The 19,846-nt window shown below is 39.4% G+C and overlaps 1 protein-coding gene across 1 annotated transcript in view; it reads right to left on the bottom strand.

The window, feature by feature from the left end:
- CNTNAP5 (contactin associated protein family member 5) overlaps positions 1-19,846 on the bottom strand; it is an 883,101-nt gene that overhangs the window by 240,959 nt on the left and 622,296 nt on the right. The window contains exon 13 of the mRNA XM_067742208.1: positions 13,527-13,727. Coding sequence (XP_067598309.1) covers positions 13,527-13,727 — 201 coding nt within the window. The remainder of the gene's footprint in view (positions 1-13,526; positions 13,728-19,846) is intronic.

Genomic DNA, 19,846 nt, shown 5'->3' with positions numbered 1-19,846 from the left:
GGGAAGAGGAGTGAAGCTCCGGAATATTGAAAACAGCTAGTACCCTACTTACTAAGAGGTGGTAGGGGCAAACTTGGCAAGAAACAGAATAAGGGGAAATAGGGTGAAGTTTCATGGGCAGGTGGGCGAAGAGGAGCTGGGGAGGGGTCTCAGCGGGCAGAGCTCTGTAAGCCACTGTGAGGAGTCTGGGGTCTAGTTCAAGGACACTGGGAAGGGTTTGAAGCCAGGTCACACAATCTCGCTTTGGAAAGATTATCCTTTGGCTTGTTGCATGTGATCTAAACTGTAGGGAGGTGGGGTACAGGATGGGGTAGGAGAGGAAGCAGGAATTGGATGCACTTGTTCAGTCTGGAGATGATGAGGGTTTAAATTCAGGGGGTAGCAGTGGAATCAGAGAGCAGAGGTTGGAGGGACGTCAGCTGTCACGGACAATTGAGTATTTGCTGGGGTACCGAAGGGGGAATGGAGATGGTGAGAAGGGATGAGTCCTACGCTGTGACCTTAAGAAACTAGATACATGGTGGTATCATTTATTAAGTTGAGAAAGATAGACATATGAGTGGATTTGAGTGGTTGGCGGAGGAGGGTACAAATATGTAACTTTAAAACTCTCAGCAGTGCTTTGGGTAGGTAAATACCACATGCATTATAAGTGAAATGTAGCTTAGAAAATAAGGACGCCCACAAGCCAACAAGAGGCAAATTCCCCAACTGAACTCTTTCACCAGACATATCGTGGGATTCTGAGACCCTCTCCTGGTAGCCAGGGGAGCTATATTCCCCTTGCTCTTTGGAAAATGGGATAAAACACTTGCTAACACAAGAGCAGTATCCTGAATGTCTATGCAAGTTCCAGCATCTACTCATTACAATTTACAGATAAGGAAACTGAGGCTTAGAAAGCCCATGTAACTTGTTCAAGGTCTCCCAGCTAATAAGTAGAAATGGTGAAATTGAAGATCAGCTTTTATGATTCCAAAATGTATGTTCTTTTTGTGTTGCTGCCACTGAACTACATCTTCAGATTAGAAAATAGGATCCTTCTTCCTGTCAACACATTTACGGTAAAATAAGTGAACGTGGTCTTTCAGAAAGTGGTGAGAAAAATAAAAACTTTACCTTTTACCGAGTCTGAATGTTGATGCTTGGGTCATCCACATAGATTATTTAAGCAATTAATGGTCTGAACAGAAATTCATTTGCAGCCAGGCACAGATCATGTCTTGAATTTATGTGGGATAGTTTTTATTTTCCTTAGATACACTTCCTAGTTCCATTAAGGTGTATGTCTTCTTTGTAAAATCCACTCATCTCTAATTTTGACTTTATGTCCCCAGAGAAATACCAAGAGTGAGTTATTAGAACATTAGGAAAGGTGGCTTTCAAGCACAGTAAAATGCACTGACTTGATTCATGTGATGGTCTTTTTATATTTTTTAAGACTGGTGGCAAACTCTTATAAACCCATTTTAGCTGTATGACTTTAGGGGAGACAAAAGTTCCAAAGAGAGAAAAGTGGAGAGTCACACACATTTCCAGGCTGAACTGGAATTGACTATTCAGTGGCTGGCAGGACATCAGAGTGAAAGAACCTACACTAGGTTGGAAAGACTTGGGTTTGACTCCTGATTCTGTCATGCATTTGCTGTGTTTCCTTAAGCTAGTTGACTGTTCATCCAAAAATCTGAAGAAGATATAGTAATTTTAGACACATCTGTACACTTACCCCCTTAAAAGAGGGAATCAAATTTACCTCCCTTTGAACGAGGACTAGCCTGAGTGACTGTCTTCTAATATTTAGAAAGCTGCAAAAGTAATACTGCTTGACTTCCAATGCTAGGGAATAAAATGCAATATAGCTTTTGCCTGGCTTATTCTGTTTCTTGGGATGTTGGTCCCTGAAACCTACCCACCATATTATAAGAAAGTCACGTTGCCACATGGAAAGACCACATATCCAACTGAGGTCCCAGCCCACAGTCAGCACTGACTGAGCCCCAGGCCCAGGTGATGTGGAGCGGGGCAGAGAAGCTCACATCCTGCTGGACCCTGCCCCAGCTGCAGACTTATGGGCAAAATGAATGGGAGAAAATATTTGCAAATGATGGGACCAACAAAAAATTAATTTCCAAAATATACAAAAGCTCATAGAACTCAATATCAAACAAAAAAACAACACAATCAAAAAAATAGGCAGGGCTTCCCTGGTGGCGCAGGGGTTGAGAGTCCACCCGCCGATGCAGGGGACATGGGGTCGTGCCCCAGTCCGGGAAGATTCCATATGCCGCGGAGCGGCTGGGCCCGTAAGCCATGGCCACTGGGCCTGTGCGTCCAGAGCCTGTGCTCCGCAACGGGAGAGGCCACAACAGTGAGAGGCCTGCGTACCGCAAAAAAATAAATAAATAATAGGCAGAGGATCTAAATAGACATTTCTCCAAAGAAGACATACAGATGGCCAACTTGCACATGAAAAGACCCTCGATATCACTAATGATTAGAAAAAATGCAAATCAGAACTACAGTGAGCTATCACCTCAAATCAGTCAGAATGGCCATCATCAAAATGTATACAAATAATAAATGCTGGAGAGGGTGTGGAGAGAAGGGAACCCTCTTGAACTGTTGGTGGGAATGTAAATTGGTGCAGCCGCTATGGAGAACAGTATGCAGGTTCCTTAAAAAACTAAAAGTAGGGCTTCTCTGGTGGCGCAGTGGTTGGGAGTCCGCCTGCCAATGCAGGGGACACAGGTTCGTGCCCCGGTCCGAGAGGATCCCACGTGCCGTGTAGTGGCTGGGCCCGTGGGCCATGGCCGCTGGGCCTGCGCGTCCGGAGCCTGTGCTCCGCAACGGGAGAGGCCACAGCAGTGAGAGGCCCGCGTACCGCAAAAAAAAAAAAAAAAAAAAAACTAAAAATAGAGTTACTATATGATCCAGCAATCCCACTCCTGTGCATATATCCAGAGAAAACTATAATTCGAAAAGATACATGCACCCCAGTGTTCATGGCAGCCCTATTTACAATAGCCTAGACATGGAAGCAACCTAAATGCCCATCGACAGAGGAAGGGATAAAGAAGATGTGGTACATATATACAATAGAATACTACTCAGCCATAAAAAAGAATGAAATATTGCCATTTGCAGCAACGTGGATGGATATAGAGATTATCATACTAAGTGAAGTAAGCCAGACAAAGACAAATATTATATGATATTGCTTATATATGGAATCTCAAAAGAAAAGATATAAATGAACTTATAAAACAGATATAGACCCACAGACATAGAATACAAACTTATGGTTACAAAAGGGGAAGGGAGAAAGAGATAAATTAGAAGTTTGGGATTAACATATACACATGACTATATATGAAATAGATAACCAACAAGGACCTACTGTATGGCACAGAGAACTATACTCAATACTCTGTAATAACCTATTGGGAAAGAATAATAGATACATGTATATACATAACTGAATCAATTTGCTGTACAATTTTTAAAAAATTAACTACTGTTTTAAACCACGATGTTTTATGCTGCCTTGTTACATAACTGTTGATAACCAGAACAGAAGATGAACTTTTTTTCTTTGGATACCTGAATCCTTTTTTTAAAATTATTATCCTTTCCTCTTTGAGACCTATCTATGTTTTCTGTGAGGCTTTTTTTTTTTTTTTTCAGAATGCAGATAGAAGTGAAAGCCAGAGAGACATGTATTTGAAACCGGTCTCTAGCACTTAGTAGCCATAGGACCTTGCATGAACCACCTAACTTCTTAGAGCTTCCCCTTCCACGTTAAAAATGAAAATAATACAAACTTCATAAGGCCTTTGAGAGGATTAAGTGAAATAATGTTCGGAATGCCTGGCACACAGAAGGAGCTCAGTAGCCAAGAGCCAATATCACTGGCAGGAGTAGTGATACCAAGAGTATGCATTATAGGAACCTCGAGTTTCTTTATAGATTCCTGCTGTACATAAAGTAGAAATAGCTTTTTATTAAGGAGATTTCAAATACTTCCCTGGTATTTTGTCTTCCAGTTGTCACAGCATAGTTTTGTGGTTTTGATTCTATTGCTCCTGTGACAACCTGGTGTAGTGAAAAGACCGTGGACTTTCGGATCAGTTCCACCCACATATTTTGTGCACATACGCGTGCATGTTGTGTGTGCACATGCACGCATGTGTGTTTGGTTTGTTTCTGTCATCCCTATTACAATCACATGGGTAGAAACACCGTTTTTTTTCACAGTTTAATTCCCACTGGCCAGAAAAGTATGTGGCACATAATGGATAATCAATAAATATTTCTTGAAAGAAAAAAATTTAATCAACTGTTAAATGATCTGGTTTGGTAAAAATATTGAGGACAAAGAATTTTACGTTTAGTAAACTCCAGAGCACCTTGAAGTGCTATTTCTTTTCTCTCAGTAATTTGCCTTTTCTGCATCACAATTCCTTACTTCGATTTCTAAACCTAAGTGTTAGTTTTGTACACATTGGAAGTTGAATACTACAAATGGACATGAGGGTTTATACACCCAAGTGCATTTACAGATCTATTTGGACATACAAAGATTATATAATGAGTATATATACCATTACATAATATATATTATATAGCACACACTAAATAGTGTATAAATAATGCATGTATATTTTCATACATACTATAGTGTGTGTGTGTGTATATATATATATATATATATGGTCTAAACTATATACCACATATTATATATATGGTCGGTTAGCTGTATGCTCACTAAAATATCATTAATTAAGGGATAAAAGGAAAGTTGAGAATTTTAGAATACTTTAAGACAAGTAGGACTTTATTGTGTTCAAAATCATTGGAACATAACTAGGTATAGAAATTGATTCCAGGTGGAAACCACTCACATCTTTGCATGAATAAATGCATAGGAGCCCGTTCCTGGCAGGGAAGTGGGGACTCTGATGTGCTATCAGGCACTCCATCATCAGGTCTGCTGAGGAACTTAAACAATCCTCACAACTTGTTTGCACAACTCATTTGCTTGGCAAATCCTTCCTGTTCAGAACCAAAGTAAATTTGAGCTCAGCCTGTCCATGGCTACTAGATTTCAAAGTAACGGGGTCTGAACTTCCAATGATTTCATGTGTATCAAGACGGACTTCTTACCTCTGCCTTAGTGAGCTCACAGATTTATTGGGAAGGGCATTCCCAAATACACCTTCACTACACAGAGTGGTAACTGTGAAAAGATACATACACCAGATACTTACATCCCCAACGAGCAAATCCAGTGGGGGATTCTAGGGATTCTAATCATGGAGATGATTAGAAGAGAAGGTGGGGGAAGGTAGGGCTCTCAATCTCCATTGTCCCCAGGACCTGGGCACTCAGCTTCCCCAGGTGGTCTCCTTCCTCTGCCCCTCTCAATATCTTCCTCCTTCCGGGGGGAGTTGTGGGTTACAGAGGAAACTGGCCATGTGATTAAAGCATCTTCTAGGCCCTGGCCTCAAGATTTTTTTTTTCTGTCCTGTTTCTGGAACTGGATTCTATTTCATTTTTTTTTAAACTTTTTATTTTATATTGGAGGATAGTTGATTAGCAATGTTGTGTTAGTTTCAGGTGTGCAGCAAAATGATTCAGTTATACATATGTATATATCTATTCCCTTTCAAACTCCTCTCCCATTTAGGCTGTTACACTACATTGAGCAGAGCTCCCTGTGCCACACAGTAGGCCCCCTTTGATGTGACCGACAAGGGATTAGTCTCCAAAATTTACAAACAGCTCATGAAGCTTAATATCATCAACACAAACAACCCAGTCAAAAAAATGGGCAGAAGACCTAAATAGATATCTCTCCAAAGAAGACATACAGATGGCCAAGAGGCACATGAAAAGATGCTCAACATCGCTAATTATTAGAGAAATGCAAATCAAAACTACATTGAGATATCACCTCATACCAGCCAGAATGGCTATCATCAAAAAAATCTATTTTATTTTATACTCTTATCACATGATATCTTCTGGGTCTGGCCTCAGGCAAAATTCCTATGAGGTGCTGACCAGGAGAAAAGTCTTGGGAATAACCGGGACAGCCTTTGTTCCTGGGAACAAGTGGCCACCTCCTCGCCCTGTGACAGGATACTTCTGAGCACTGGCAGGGTGAGAAATCCTGTCTCGGAAGCTGCTCTTGAGCACAGGGTCTCAGCCCTGCATCAAGCTCAGGGTAAGAAGCAGCAAGCAAATACAACTACAAAGATTTATGGGAATAAAGAAGACACTTTTCCCCTGGACCCCGAGGGCTTGGAATTGTGGTCCTTTGCAGAGTTTCTAGTATAAACCTTCAGTTAAAGAGATAGATGACACATTTCATTGGCTGGCACTTATCAGCAGCTCTGGGGAAGAATATCTGAGGAAACTGTCAGAAAATGACAGTGTCATGGTTCAGTCACTAACTAAATGAAAAAGACACAGTGGTGAACCAGGCCTGACCTAATCCTGCCCGTCTTCCCTCTCTTTCTGCTTCCGTTGCTGCTAGAAGAATGGAACCAGAGCCAGAGGCAAGAACAGACTGAAGGAGGCAGAAGGAGACTTTGGTGATGCTGTTTGGGATCCACAGGGCCACGTGGGCCACAGAAGCTGCAGCGTGTGAGCGAGGACGTTGCCAACCTGTGAGGCTGCCGAGGAATTGTCCCCTTCAAGACACCCTGACAATCACACAGCTTAGCAGAGGTGGCTCTGGTGACTTGCCTCTCTCTCCATCTGCATTTTCTTACAAAACAAGGAAAATCATACAAACTGATGTGTTCCCTGACGACCCCATTTCCTTTTAACTTTTGTTTTTTGCATGATGTATTGGAAATCATATCCTTGCTTTTTTTTTCTTAATTTTTATTAGAGTATAATTGATTTACAACATTGTGTTAGTTTCGGGTATGCAGCAACATGACTCAGTTATACATATACATATATTCCCTCTTTTTTAGATTCTTTCCCCATAGAGGCCAGAGTATTGAGTAGAGTTCCCTGTGCTGCACAGTAGGTCCTTATTTTCCTTGCTTTGACCTCAGGCGGATCTGGGTATAAGAACCAGGTCTGCCCCTCCCCAGCCGTGTGGCACTGATCAAGCATCTTACCCTCTCTGAGGTTCTGTTTCCTGAAATGCCAGATCGGATAACAACCCTTACTACGCAGAACTGCTGTTTGGATTAGAGATCATGCTTATACAGTTCCCCACAGACATCCTTAAATATTAGAAATGCTTAGTCATTGGTGGCCATTTGAACAATTATTTATATTTCTTTCATTTTGCCTTCTTTTATTTCCTCCCTTTATAATCTATTGTGTATGGTACGGGGGAAAACCTATAGCAAGAAGGCATCCTTCACATACTGCTCTTATTGGTTTGAGTCCACGGTAGCCACAATTCGTAATATTTTATTGCTTCTACTAATCCTGGCTACCAGTAGTTTCCAATAAGCTATGGGATATTTTAATTAATAAAAAATATTTATAATTGTCTTTGATCCTCCTCTGGATTTATCAGATTGTCAAAGTTGAAATAAGGTGATAATACCTATTGCTGGGAGATGGGCACTCAAATCCCACAGTGATGTTTAGAGTAATAATTGGTATAACCTTGATACACTGCAGATGTCAATATGGCAAAAGTCTTAAAAATATGCACATGCTTTGCCCTGGTAATGGCACCCCAAGGAATTTATCCTAAGGATATAATTGGTTTTATACATAAAGATCTATGTGCAAAAATGTTCTTGCATCATGTGTAATAGTGAGAAAATGGATATAATCTAAATGTCCAAAATAGATTTGTTAATCTTGTGTATCCATTTGGTACATCCATATAATGGAAGACTCTGTTCTTAAAAACATTATGGTATAAAGTCATACTTACTGACGTGGAAAGATATTTGTATACTGTGTGTGACAAATACAGTTAGTAAAACAGTTTCACAGGGGGGGCCTTGGCTTCAGCAGGTAAGGGAGACCCTTACCCAACTCTTCCAGAGGGAAGGCAGGAAAGGAGAAGATGGTCTCTAGCCTCTCCTTTCTCTCTCTGGCCTTCCCCAGGGGGATGGGATTGCCTTAATAATTAGGGAAATTAGGAAAACATCCCTGCAAGTGTGTGCCTGTTAGGGACAGAATGTTTGTCCCTCAAAAATTCATGTGTTCTAACCCCCCAGTGTGATGGTATCAAGAGGTGGGGACTTTGGAAGGTGATTAGGTCATGCCCTCCAACCCAAATGTGCTCAGGGAATTTATGACAGCTGAGTTAGAAAAACAGCATGTACTATTCACAATAGCTAACATATGGAAACAACCTAAATGTCCATCGACTGATGAATGGGTAAAGAAGATGTGGTACAAATATACAATGGAATACTACTCAGCCATAAAAAAGGATGAAATAATGCCACTTGCAGCAACATGAATGGACCTAGAGATGATTATACTAAGTGAAGTAAGTCAGACACAGAAAGACAAATATAAAATGATATCACTTATATGTAGAATCTAAAAAAATGATACAAATGAACTTATTTATAAAACAGAAACAGACTCCCAGACAGAAAGCAAACTTATGGTTACCAAAGGGGAAGTAGAGGTTACCTTAGGAGTTTGGGATTAACAGATATACACTACTATATATAAAATAGATATCCAACAAGGACCTATAGTATTCAAAATACAAGTCCTATATAGCTATGTATAGTATAGCATAGGAAACTACACTCAATATTTTGTAATAACCTATAAGGGAAAAGAATATGAAAAAGAATATATATATATGTGTGTATATATATATATGTATGTATATCTGAATCACTTTGCTGTACACCTAAAATTAATATAACATTGTAAATCAACTATATTTCAATTTAAAAAAAAGAACAATAGTGGTGAGAGTGGGCAACCTTGTCTTATTCCTGATCTTAGAGGAAATGGTTTTATTTTTTCACCACTGAGAAAGATGTTGGCTGTGGGTTTGTCATATACGGCCTTTATTATGGTGAGGTAGGTTCTCTCTATGCCTACCTTCTGGAGAGTTTTTATCATAAATGGGTGTTGAATTTTGTCAAAAGAATTTTCTGCATCTATTGAGATTATCATATGGTTTTTAGCCTTCAATTTGTTAATATGGTGTATTACATTGATTGATTTGTGTATATTGAAGAATCCTTGCATTCCTGAGATAAACCCCACTTGATCATGGCGTATGATCCTTTTAATGGGCTGTTGGATTCTGTTTGTACTATTTTGTTGAGGAATTTTGCATCTATGTTCATCAGTGACATTGGCCTGTAGTTTTCTTTCTTTGTGACATCTTTGTCTGGTTTTGGTACCAGGGTGATGGTGGCCTCGTAGAATGAGTTTGCGAGTGTTCCTCCCTCCTCTATATTTTGGAAGAGTTGAAAAGGATAGGTGTTAGCTCTTCTCTAAATGTTTGATAGAATTCACCTGTGAAGCCAACTGGTCCTGGGCTTTTGTTTGTCAGAAGGTTTTTAATCAGAGTTTTAATTTCAGTGCTTGTGATTGGTCTGTTTATATTTTCTAATTCTTCCTGGTTCAGTCTCAGAAGGTTGTGCTTTGCTAAGAATTGCCCATTTCTTCCAGATTGTCCATTTTATTGGCATATAGTTGCTTGTAGTAATCTCTCATGATCCTTTGTATTTCTGTAGTGTCAGCTGTTACTTCTTTTTCTTTTATAATTCCTTTGATTTGAGTATTCTCCCTTTTTTTCTTGATGAGTTTGGCTAATGGTTTATTCAACATAGTTTTGGAAGTTTTAGCCACAGCAATCAGAGAAGAAAAAGAAATAAAAGGAATCCAAATTGGAAAGAAGAAGTAACACTGTCACTGTTTGCAGATGACATGATACTATACATAGAGAATCCTAAAGATGCTACCAGAAAACTACTAGAACTAATCAATGAATTTGGTTAAGTAGCAGGATACAAAATTAATGCACAGAAATCTCTTGCATTCCTATACACTAATGATGAAAAATCTGAGAGAGAAATTAAGGAAACACTCCCATTTACCACTGCAAAAAAATAATAAAATATCTAGGAATAAACCTACCTCAGGAGACAAAAGACATGTATGCAGAAAACTATAAGACACTGATGAAAGAAATTAAAGACGACACAACAGATGGAGAGATATACCATGTTCTTGGATTGGAAGAATCAACATTGTGAAAATGACTATACTACCCAAAGCAATCTACAGATTCAGTGCAATCCCTATCATACTACCAATGGCATTTTTCACAGAAGTAGAACAAAAAAATTCACAATTTGCATGGAAACACAAAAGACCACGAATAGCCAAAACAATCTTGAGAAAGAAAAATGGAGCTGGAGGAATCAGGCTCCCTCACTTCAGGTTATACTACAAAGCTACAGCAATCAAGACAGTATGGTACTGGCACAAAAACAGAAATATAGATCAATGGAACATAATAGAAAGCCCAGAGATAAACCCATGCACATATGGCCACCTTATCTTCGATAAAGGATGTAAGAATATACAATGGAGAAAAGACAGCCTCTTCAATAAGTGGTGCTGGGAAAACTGGACAGCTACATGTAAAAGAATGAAATTAGAACACTCCCTAACACCATACACAAAAATAACTCAAAATGGATTAAAGACCTAAATGTAAGGCCAGACACTATAAAACTCTTAGAGGAAAACATAGGCAAAACACTCTATGACATATATCACAGCAAGATCCTTTTTGACCCACCTCCTAGAGAAATGGAAATAAAAACAAAAATAAACAAATGGGACCTAATGAAACTTAAAAGTTTTTGCACGGCAAAGGAAACTATAAACAAGGCAAAAAGACAACCCTCAGAATGGGAGAAAATATTTGTAAATGAAGCAACTGACAAAGGATTAATCTCCAAAATATACAAGCAGCTCATGCAGCTAAATATCAAAAAGACAAACAACCCAATCCAAAAATGGGCAGAAGACCTAAATAAACGTTTCTCCAAAGAAGACATACATATTGCCAACAAACACATGAAAGGATGCTTAACATCACTAATCATTAGAGAAATGCAAATCAACACTACAATGAGTTATCACCTCACACCAGTCAGAATGACCATCATCAAAAAATCTACAAACGATAAATGCTGGAGAGGGTGTGGAGAAAAGGGAACCCTCTTGCACTGTTAGTGGGAATGTAAATTGATACAGCCACTATGGGGAACAGTATGGAGGTTCCCTCAAAAAACTAAAAATAGAACTACCATATGACCCAGCAATACCACTACTGGGCATATACCCTGAGAAAACCATAATTCAAAAAGAGTCATGTACCACAATGTTCATTGCAGCACTATTTACAATGGCCAGGACATGGAAGCAACCTAAGTGTCCATCAACAGATGAATGGATAAAGAAGATGTGGCACATATATACAATGGAATATTACTCAGCCATAAAAAGAAACGAAATTGAGTTATTTGTAGTGAGGTGGATGGACCTAGAGTCTGTTATACAGAGTGAGGTCAGAAAGAGAAAAAGAAATACTGTATGCTAACACATATATATGGAATCTAAAAAATAAAAAGGTTCTAATGAACCTAGGGGCAGGACAGGAGTAAAGATGTAGATGTAGTGAATGGACTTGAGGACATGGGGAGGGGGAAGGGTAAGCTGGGACGAAGTGAGAGAGTGGCAAGGACATATATACACTACCAAATATAAAATAGACAGCTAGTGGGGAGCAGCTGCATCGCACAGGGAGATCAGCTCGGTGCTTTGTGACCACCTAGAGGGGTGGGATAGGGAGGGTGGGAAGGAGACTCAAGAGGGAGGGGACATGGGGTTACATGTATACATATAGCTGATTCACTTTGTTATGCAGCAGAAACTAACACAACTCTGTAAAGCTATTATACTCCAATAAAGATTTAAAAAAATCATACAAAGGTAACAGTAAAGCCAAACTGATATCACAGGATGTATATACTAAAGGAAATCCCATGGTCAGAATGAACATAATCCCATTTTTCCCAAAGTTCCACCAAGTCAAACGTTAGGAAACTAGAAGCAACACAATCATAAGGGGTTAGGATGGTTTTGTGGACACAGACTCTCTGCAAAGAGTGCTGAGTCACACATGCAGGCTTGACAGCCAGGAGAGAGCGAAATCTGAACACACACAAACACTGGCTCTCTGAGGATACTGGTAAAAGGGACCCCAAGCAGGGCCTCTGAATCAGCCCTGCAAGTATTGTTGAGTCCAAGGACAGTACAGTCACTGATTTTCACAATGATGATCCTGAGTCATCAAGAAAGGGTAACATTTCATGTTCAGAATTCTCTGTTTAAGAAGGCAAGGAAGCATGGAATCCATTTGAGAAAGATTTCCATTTCAAATAGTTAAAAATTCTTTAAAAACATTTTCGGTGCTTAAAGGGGTAAGTGACAGTTATCTGGAAAATTCACTTATGTGGGACAATTCTTCCCTAAGGATTCTAGATCAGTGAGGCAGTGGGTGGGTTGTATTTAGTTAGGTTTCTAGCACTTCTGCTTGTTTGACATTTCATTGTCTAATTTCCTCAATCCTTTCAAAATTCCTCACTTTCAAGGATCATAAGTTCCTTGAGACTAAAGATTCTGACACCCTTTCTTGGGTATTCCACATCCTTGTGCTACTCAGCCATTTTCCCCCCTTTTTTCTGCCATGAATGATGAACTGATATGCACAGAAATGACTGACTCCCAGGGCATGCATCAACTTTGACAAAGCCCTCCTGACGTTGTGCAAACCCTTTCGGGTTTTGGTAAGCAATCCTACAAGGTTTTTTTGCAACCCTTTATCAGCCATTCACGCTAAAAACTAACCGTAAGAGAACAAAAAAATATATAAATACAGTTAATATAATTTTTCCTAAAAGTAAACTTTATTTTAAAAGAAGAGTCATTTCCATTAAGGCCTGCACTTTTCAGGTAACGTGAGTACTGCAAACACACAGGATGTGGCCGCTTTCCCTGTTGACCTCCTTGCCTAATACTGCTCCTCTATGTTTCCTTTGCCCCAGACACAACTCATTGCTCTTTGGTGAGTGTGCTGAGCTCTTTGGTGCTTTCTCGTCTGCCAGAAATACCATTTCCGCTTTCACACTTCCTACGTCTAACTCAAATGCTCTCTTCGAGTGCCCCTGATCTCAAGAAACTTTCCATTCTCACCGCGATTGCAAGATGGGTGTTGTCACTGCCCCTTTTTTGAAGATGGAGAGAAAATCTTGAGAGGCTACAGAACGCCCTCGAGGTCACACCCTGGGTATCAGAGCAAGGATGAGTCCATCAGGAGTCTCTCCTGGTGGCATTTCTCTCATTGCATAGGGAACCATTGTAGTTGCAGCCCCATTTTTGGCAACCCCCCTCCCTACGTATTCCAGGGTTTCAGGGCCCAACTGCCACAATGCGGTCATCCTGCATGGCCTTCGCAAAGGGGCCTGGGCAGGAGTAGTTCTTACCTGGCGTGTTGAGCAGGCGGGACCTCTTGCAGTGGTAGGCCACCTCCTGTTCACAGTGCTCCGAGCCGTCAATCACGGCCTCCAGCTGTTCCAAGCTGCCTCCGTAGTCCAAGGTCATGGAGTAGGGCTTCTCAGCGTTGGCACCTCGCACATGGGTCAGCTCCGTATTGTTGTGCTGCACCAATGTCCAGATCTTGTCCTCTGCCCAGAAAACACAACCAAGGAAGGTCAAAAGAGGATCATGCTTGTAGACCTCCAAAAGGCTGGAAAGAAAAAAAAAGACAATCATGCTTGCAGTGTGATGGATGGTGGCTGGATGTGCATCAACTAACAGCCACTCAAGCACTCTACTCATGCAAAGAATTTGGCCGGAGAATTTTTGTTTCTCCCAGAGTTCTACCCAGAGTTAGTGTGAGGGTTAATTATCTTAAGAGCTAAATTTGTGAAGTCTGTACTCCACAGTCTCTAGGCTAAGCATTTAATGCCCATTATCTCATTTAAAATGGACACGATCTACACAAAGCCATGGAACTAGAACAGAAAGAAACACAAATAGGTAGACAACAGGTAGAACAAGGATAAAAGGAAATGAATTCATCTGTTGTGGGAAAGGACAATTTGGATGGGGAAGAACTTAGAAGTTGAGAAATTAGATACTCTGTGACCAGAAGTAGAATATAACTAAATATCCTTGAAGGTAATTATCCTGGCGATCACATACACACAAAAACATAGATCACTGACAAGCTGTCGAATGCGCAAAATGTTGGTAATTAAATGAACAAAAATTAAATGTTAAATGTTCAAAATATTAACTACATAAATAAATAAAATAAAATTGACATTGTCTAAATCAGAAGGGAGTCGATCCTGCCACATCAAAACTGAGGGAAAAGTGAATAAGGAAAATTAAGCAGTTTTCCTAAGATTACATAGTTAATGTCTAAGCAAGAATTGGAACCCAGGATGTCTGACTCCAACGCCCCTACATCCAGATATTGACACACACACTTCCCCACAAGAGAAAAACTAGCATAGATCATTGTCTCAGAGAATCATAAGTACCACGTTGAAAATAAGACCTATACACAGAAAGTATCTGTGAAATACACATCATAACAAGGATGAGATTGTGTAATAGACACTGAACATGCAAGGCACTTAACTGCAGTTTGTTAATATTTATTTGCCATTCTACTTCTACTTGCCAAAAATATTTTAACAGGTTTACATTAAAACAACATGCAGAGATAAGGTCCTGTGGGTCAGGGATGGAGAACATATTTTACCTATTATAGGTAAGAATGGAAGGCAAAGAAAGGAGATGAATTTCAGTTTTAGAGCCTGAGAGATCTGACTTGAAACCTATTCTACTAACAACAAGCTTGGACAAGTCACTTCACTTTTCTGGGGCTCAGTTTAATCATCAGTTTAAAAAAAAGAAGTCACAAGGCACGATCAGACATTCTGGAATAATAGACTGAAACATTTACGGCAATTGGACATAGAATTGAATTCTGAACATGCTTACGGATAAAGAGAAAGAGGAAATAGGAAGACTTGAGAAGCTTCTGTCATCTGAGAATCTTGCCCACATAATAACGTCATCACTCTTCATAGATGCGCAGAGCTGAAAAAGAACCTTGCCCAGAAGTCACATGGTTTCCTTCCTCTCTCACCCAGTTAGTTTTACAAATGAGGAAACCAAGGTCTAGGAAGTAGAGGAAGGACCCAAGGCATATCTGTTAGACAAGAATGATGAGCACATATACTGCCCGTAACCACTATTTCTAACTAGTACTACTTAGAAGCAGGATCGTGGCTGTTGGCCATGAGAATGAGAAGAAGGAGAAGGAGAAGAAGAAGCGGAAAAAAACTGGCAACCAGGATCCCCAGTATTAATATGTTCTCTACCCTAACTCTGTATATGACTTGGGATAAATAACTTCATCGCCCTGTACTTCAGTTTTAATATGTTAGAAAGAGGAGGAAGAGAAAGTTTGCTCTCAATTCTCTCTAAAGTATTTTCCCAATTCCCAAAAATGGAAATGTTTCTTGCAGCATAAAATTGAACTCTGCTCAAACATTCTGATTCATCTTAACACTATTTCCTAAAACCAGCCCCCTGATAACCCACATGTCTCCAATGTTTAATCGAGACAAAATTACATTTTCCATAAAGTCTATAAAAAAATCAGAATGAAGGTTTTTGGATTTTGACTTTGAAAGCAAAAATAAAACATGATTCATATTGGTAAAAATAATAATGTTACATAAATAATTAACTGGAAACTCCAAAAATGTTGGTGCCAATATAGACAAATGTCAATAAAATAACCAAAGAAAGTAATTGCTCAATCATGCAATACTGTAGAGGGAGAAATAAAAACTGCTGATTTTGAAATGTCCACGGTGCTCAGAAGAAATGGAAATCTAATTTCTAATAATAGATGGTATACTACTGTTTCATACTAGGAAATTTTATGTACATCGTCTCCGGTACTGATAATAATCATAGATAACAGTATAAATATAGATACTGGATATAAATATAGATATAAATGTAAGAAGGGGAGAGAAAGTAAACTTGTCCCCAGTCTCAATTCATCCAATCTTTCTGATTCCCAAAGTGGTCCACATAGCATCATCAAATCATATAAATGTGGATTTCCTTCCAAATGTACACTGATTTTTCATATCTATATATGCATCCATTGATCATACATTCATTATCAATTTTCTTATTTGTTCACTCATTAGCTCATTTTTCCAAAACCATATTCTATCTTTGGCAAGATGGAAAAGGAAGCCACGTCAGAGAGACAGTCTTTATCTTAAAGCCACAAATATTGCAAACCCCACGTTCTGGCCCTGACAGTGAACTGGTTTTAATAGTTCAACTCTTGGTCCTTTTTGATACATGCAATATACAGAAGATACAAAGGAACTACTAAGATCTCCAAAGGGTCCCCACAGTTCACTTAACAGACGTCACAAGCACAGTCTAAGTGACGGGAAGAGAGACGATTACTCGAAACCTAGGGTCCGTTAGCTGGCTTTCATTTCAAAGATGCCCTTTGTCCTCTCAGTATTTTCCTCCTGGGAGAGAGCAACATAAAGGCTAAAAACAAGGAGACAATTGGATATTATTTTTTCTCACTTTCTATTTTTTCCCCCACTTCCTGGGTAGCAATGCAGATTAAGCCCTGAACCCTGACAAAACATGAAAGGCCAGGGGTCAGTGCCACTCAGGAGAGGCAGCTTTGATGGTTGATGTTCCTGACGCTTGGAATTGGATGGGGACAGGTGAGGTGGTCTTAGCTAGGGAAGGTCTAGGTGAAGGATTTTCAAACAAGTTAAGATTAATTTTGAATAGTCTTTTAGGTGGATGGAGGGAGATCCATTCATGGACCTATATATACTTTAAATAAAATTGGACCCATGAGCTAAATGTTCAAGATGGTACATTTGGTCAGTGCACAGTGGAGATTAGTGGACAAAGCTTGGATTCTGGAGCCAGAAGATCTGGATTTGTGTGCCAGCTCTACACTTCCTGGTTAAGCATCCTTGGTCAAATGATTACTTCTCTAAAGTTCAGTTTCCTCATCAGTAATACTTAAAAAGAAACAGCAATGATGCCAACTGTAGAAGGTGGTTGTAAAGATTTAAGTGAGGGGATTAGTGTGAGAAGCTCCTTTATTAACTAAATAATGACATTCAACAGAAGTCTGTGTGTACCTCTTAGATAAAGGTATATAACATCTCCAACTCAAGGAGCTCACAGATATCAGATGCTGATATTAACAACAGCATCAAAAAGAAGAAGTCTTGACTGGTCTCTTAGAGCTCTCATGGTCACTTGTATTAACACGGTTCTTTCCCTGACCAGAGAGTAAGACCCACAAACACCTAAAGGGGGCAAAGGGGAGGCACTGTGAGCCTTGCCTTCTCTCTGCAGACCCATGGGGAAAACACATTCAAAAGACCCAGAACAGGAAATGCTTCCCTCTGGCAGTTCTGTGAACTTGGAGTCCCACACAAGGAAACCAGCAGAGGTTTCCCTGTAACTCAAGTCGGTCCATTTTCATGCAGAGACTGCGGAGTAAATCGTCTAAATGCTATGATTGGCAGAGCATCATAAAGTCCTCCAGGCTCCATACACCCACCTTGGCTGACCTGCCTCCAGTACCTGCCCTCCACCACAGGACATCCACCCTAAGTTCTAGTCTCTAGAGATGCATCTAGGGCTCAAGGTACCATGAGACTTCTGGCTTTAGAAACTAGCCCATATGATGGGCATCTATGTTCTGCTCCAGCAGTAAGACTTTGGACAAGTTATATACATCTCTGAAGTTTCCTCATTGGTAAATGGGATATTTATATTAATCTTTCCATCAATGATGATATTATACTGATTCGGAATCTTGCTTTACATGGACCCATAACTTGTTGTCTGGCATGCAAAAGAGTAAAGAATCTTTATGTTCGAATTTTTCGATGACATTAAAATGAAGAAGGGGACTTCATTCCTTAGAGGGTTGGGGGTGGGAAACTCATCTGGCAAATGAGGTTAGCTAGAGGTCTGGACTGCAGTTTCTTGTAATATAGCCGCCGCTGTATATAATAAATGATTATCATCTTGTCCAATTATCTTTTCACTCTGAAATAGCCTCATGTGTCTCTATATTTATTTTCATCCCTTGCATTTCTGCAGATGTCTAAAACAGAATTTGTCGTTTAGTCCTCATAGACCCAGAAACCTAGAAAATCATTGCCCTTGATACCACGGTTTGCTACCCAGTTCATTTTCTATTCTTTCTTCTACTGTATTCAGTCCCATGATGAAAAACAGAGCCCCATCTTTCTAACTTGCTTAAAGGAATATATGTACTGAGTTACCCAAGACAAATTCTCTGCTTAAGAGAGGACTGCATTTGAAGAGTTTTTGAACTGGCAGAAACCTATTCAATTCACTAAGGATCTTAGTTATTCTAAAATTAGTTACTATGTATTTAAAATATTTGTTTTTTTAATCAAATAGATGGTTTGCAAATAGTTTCTCTCATTCCCTAGATTGCTTTTTAATTTTGTTGACTATTTCTTTTCCTGTGCAGAAGCTTTTTAGTCTGATGTAGTCTCACTTGCTGATTTTTTTCTTTTGTTGCTTGGGCTTTTGCTGTCATAGTCAAAAAATCTTTGCCAAGACCAGTGTCAAAGGGACTTCTTCCTTATGTTTTCTTCTAGGTTTTTATGCTATTAGGTCTTCTGTTGAAGCCTTTAATCCTTTTCAAGTTAATTTTTGAGTGGTATAAGATAGGGGTCCAATTTCATTCTGCATGGGCTTTTTCATTTTCCCAACACTATTTATTGAAGAGACTGTCCTTTACCCATTGAGTATATTTGGCTCCCTTGTCAAATATCAATTGATCGTTTATATGAGGGTTTACTTCTGGGCTCTCTGTTCTGTTCTACTGGTATATGTGGCTATTTTTGTGCCGATACCATACTGTTTTACTTACTATAGCTTTGGAAAAATGGAGAGATGTTAATTAAGGGTACAAACTTGTGATTAGCAAATAAATAAGTTCTAGATATCGAATGCACAGCATAATGATTATAGTCAACAGCACTGTATTATAAACTTCAAAGTTGCTAAAAGACTAGATCTTAATGGTTCCCACCAGAAAAAATAAAAGATAATTATGTGACATAATAGAGGTGTTAGCTAATGCTACCACGATCATCATATTGTAATATATAAATGTATCAAATCAACACATTGTACATCTTAAACTTACACAAAGTTGTATGCCAATTATATCTCATTAAAAAATAAAATATTTGCTTTTTAAAAGCAGCATTCAGCCCAATGCACTTGCCTGAGCATAAATGATGCCATAACCCAAATCCACACAAGGCATCATGCCACCTTTAAGCATAAAGGAATTACAGGCCATAGGTCATCAAATAGCATGTGTTATAAAGGTCCAAGGCTTCATTTCAAAGATATGACAATGGGTTGTTATGAAGACTAGTAAAGCATTTCCCGTGTTGCTTTGTGAATTTAGCTTTCAAGTCTATCTCCTTACAAAGCTGAGATCTCCCAGGATGTGAAATGTATCACTCATTCTATGTATACTGTGTGATAGCCCCCAGGGTACATACACAGGAGGATAGTGCACTGCCTAACTTCTTCAAAAGTTTACCATCATTTGGGGGAAAACGTGGTATGCATGAGAATGACAGATGTCTCATGCTGTTGTAAGTGCTCTTGAGATTACAAGTAAGTGGGGATGCCCAGAGTTCTGTTGGTGGCAGGG

This window comes from Pseudorca crassidens, chromosome 6, assembly GCF_039906515.1.
Source record: "Pseudorca crassidens isolate mPseCra1 chromosome 6, mPseCra1.hap1, whole genome shotgun sequence".
Taxonomy (NCBI): Eukaryota; Metazoa; Chordata; class Mammalia; order Artiodactyla; family Delphinidae; genus Pseudorca; species Pseudorca crassidens.
The sequence above is the reverse complement of the archived record's forward strand: the minus strand, read 5'-3'. Positions and strand labels throughout refer to the sequence as shown.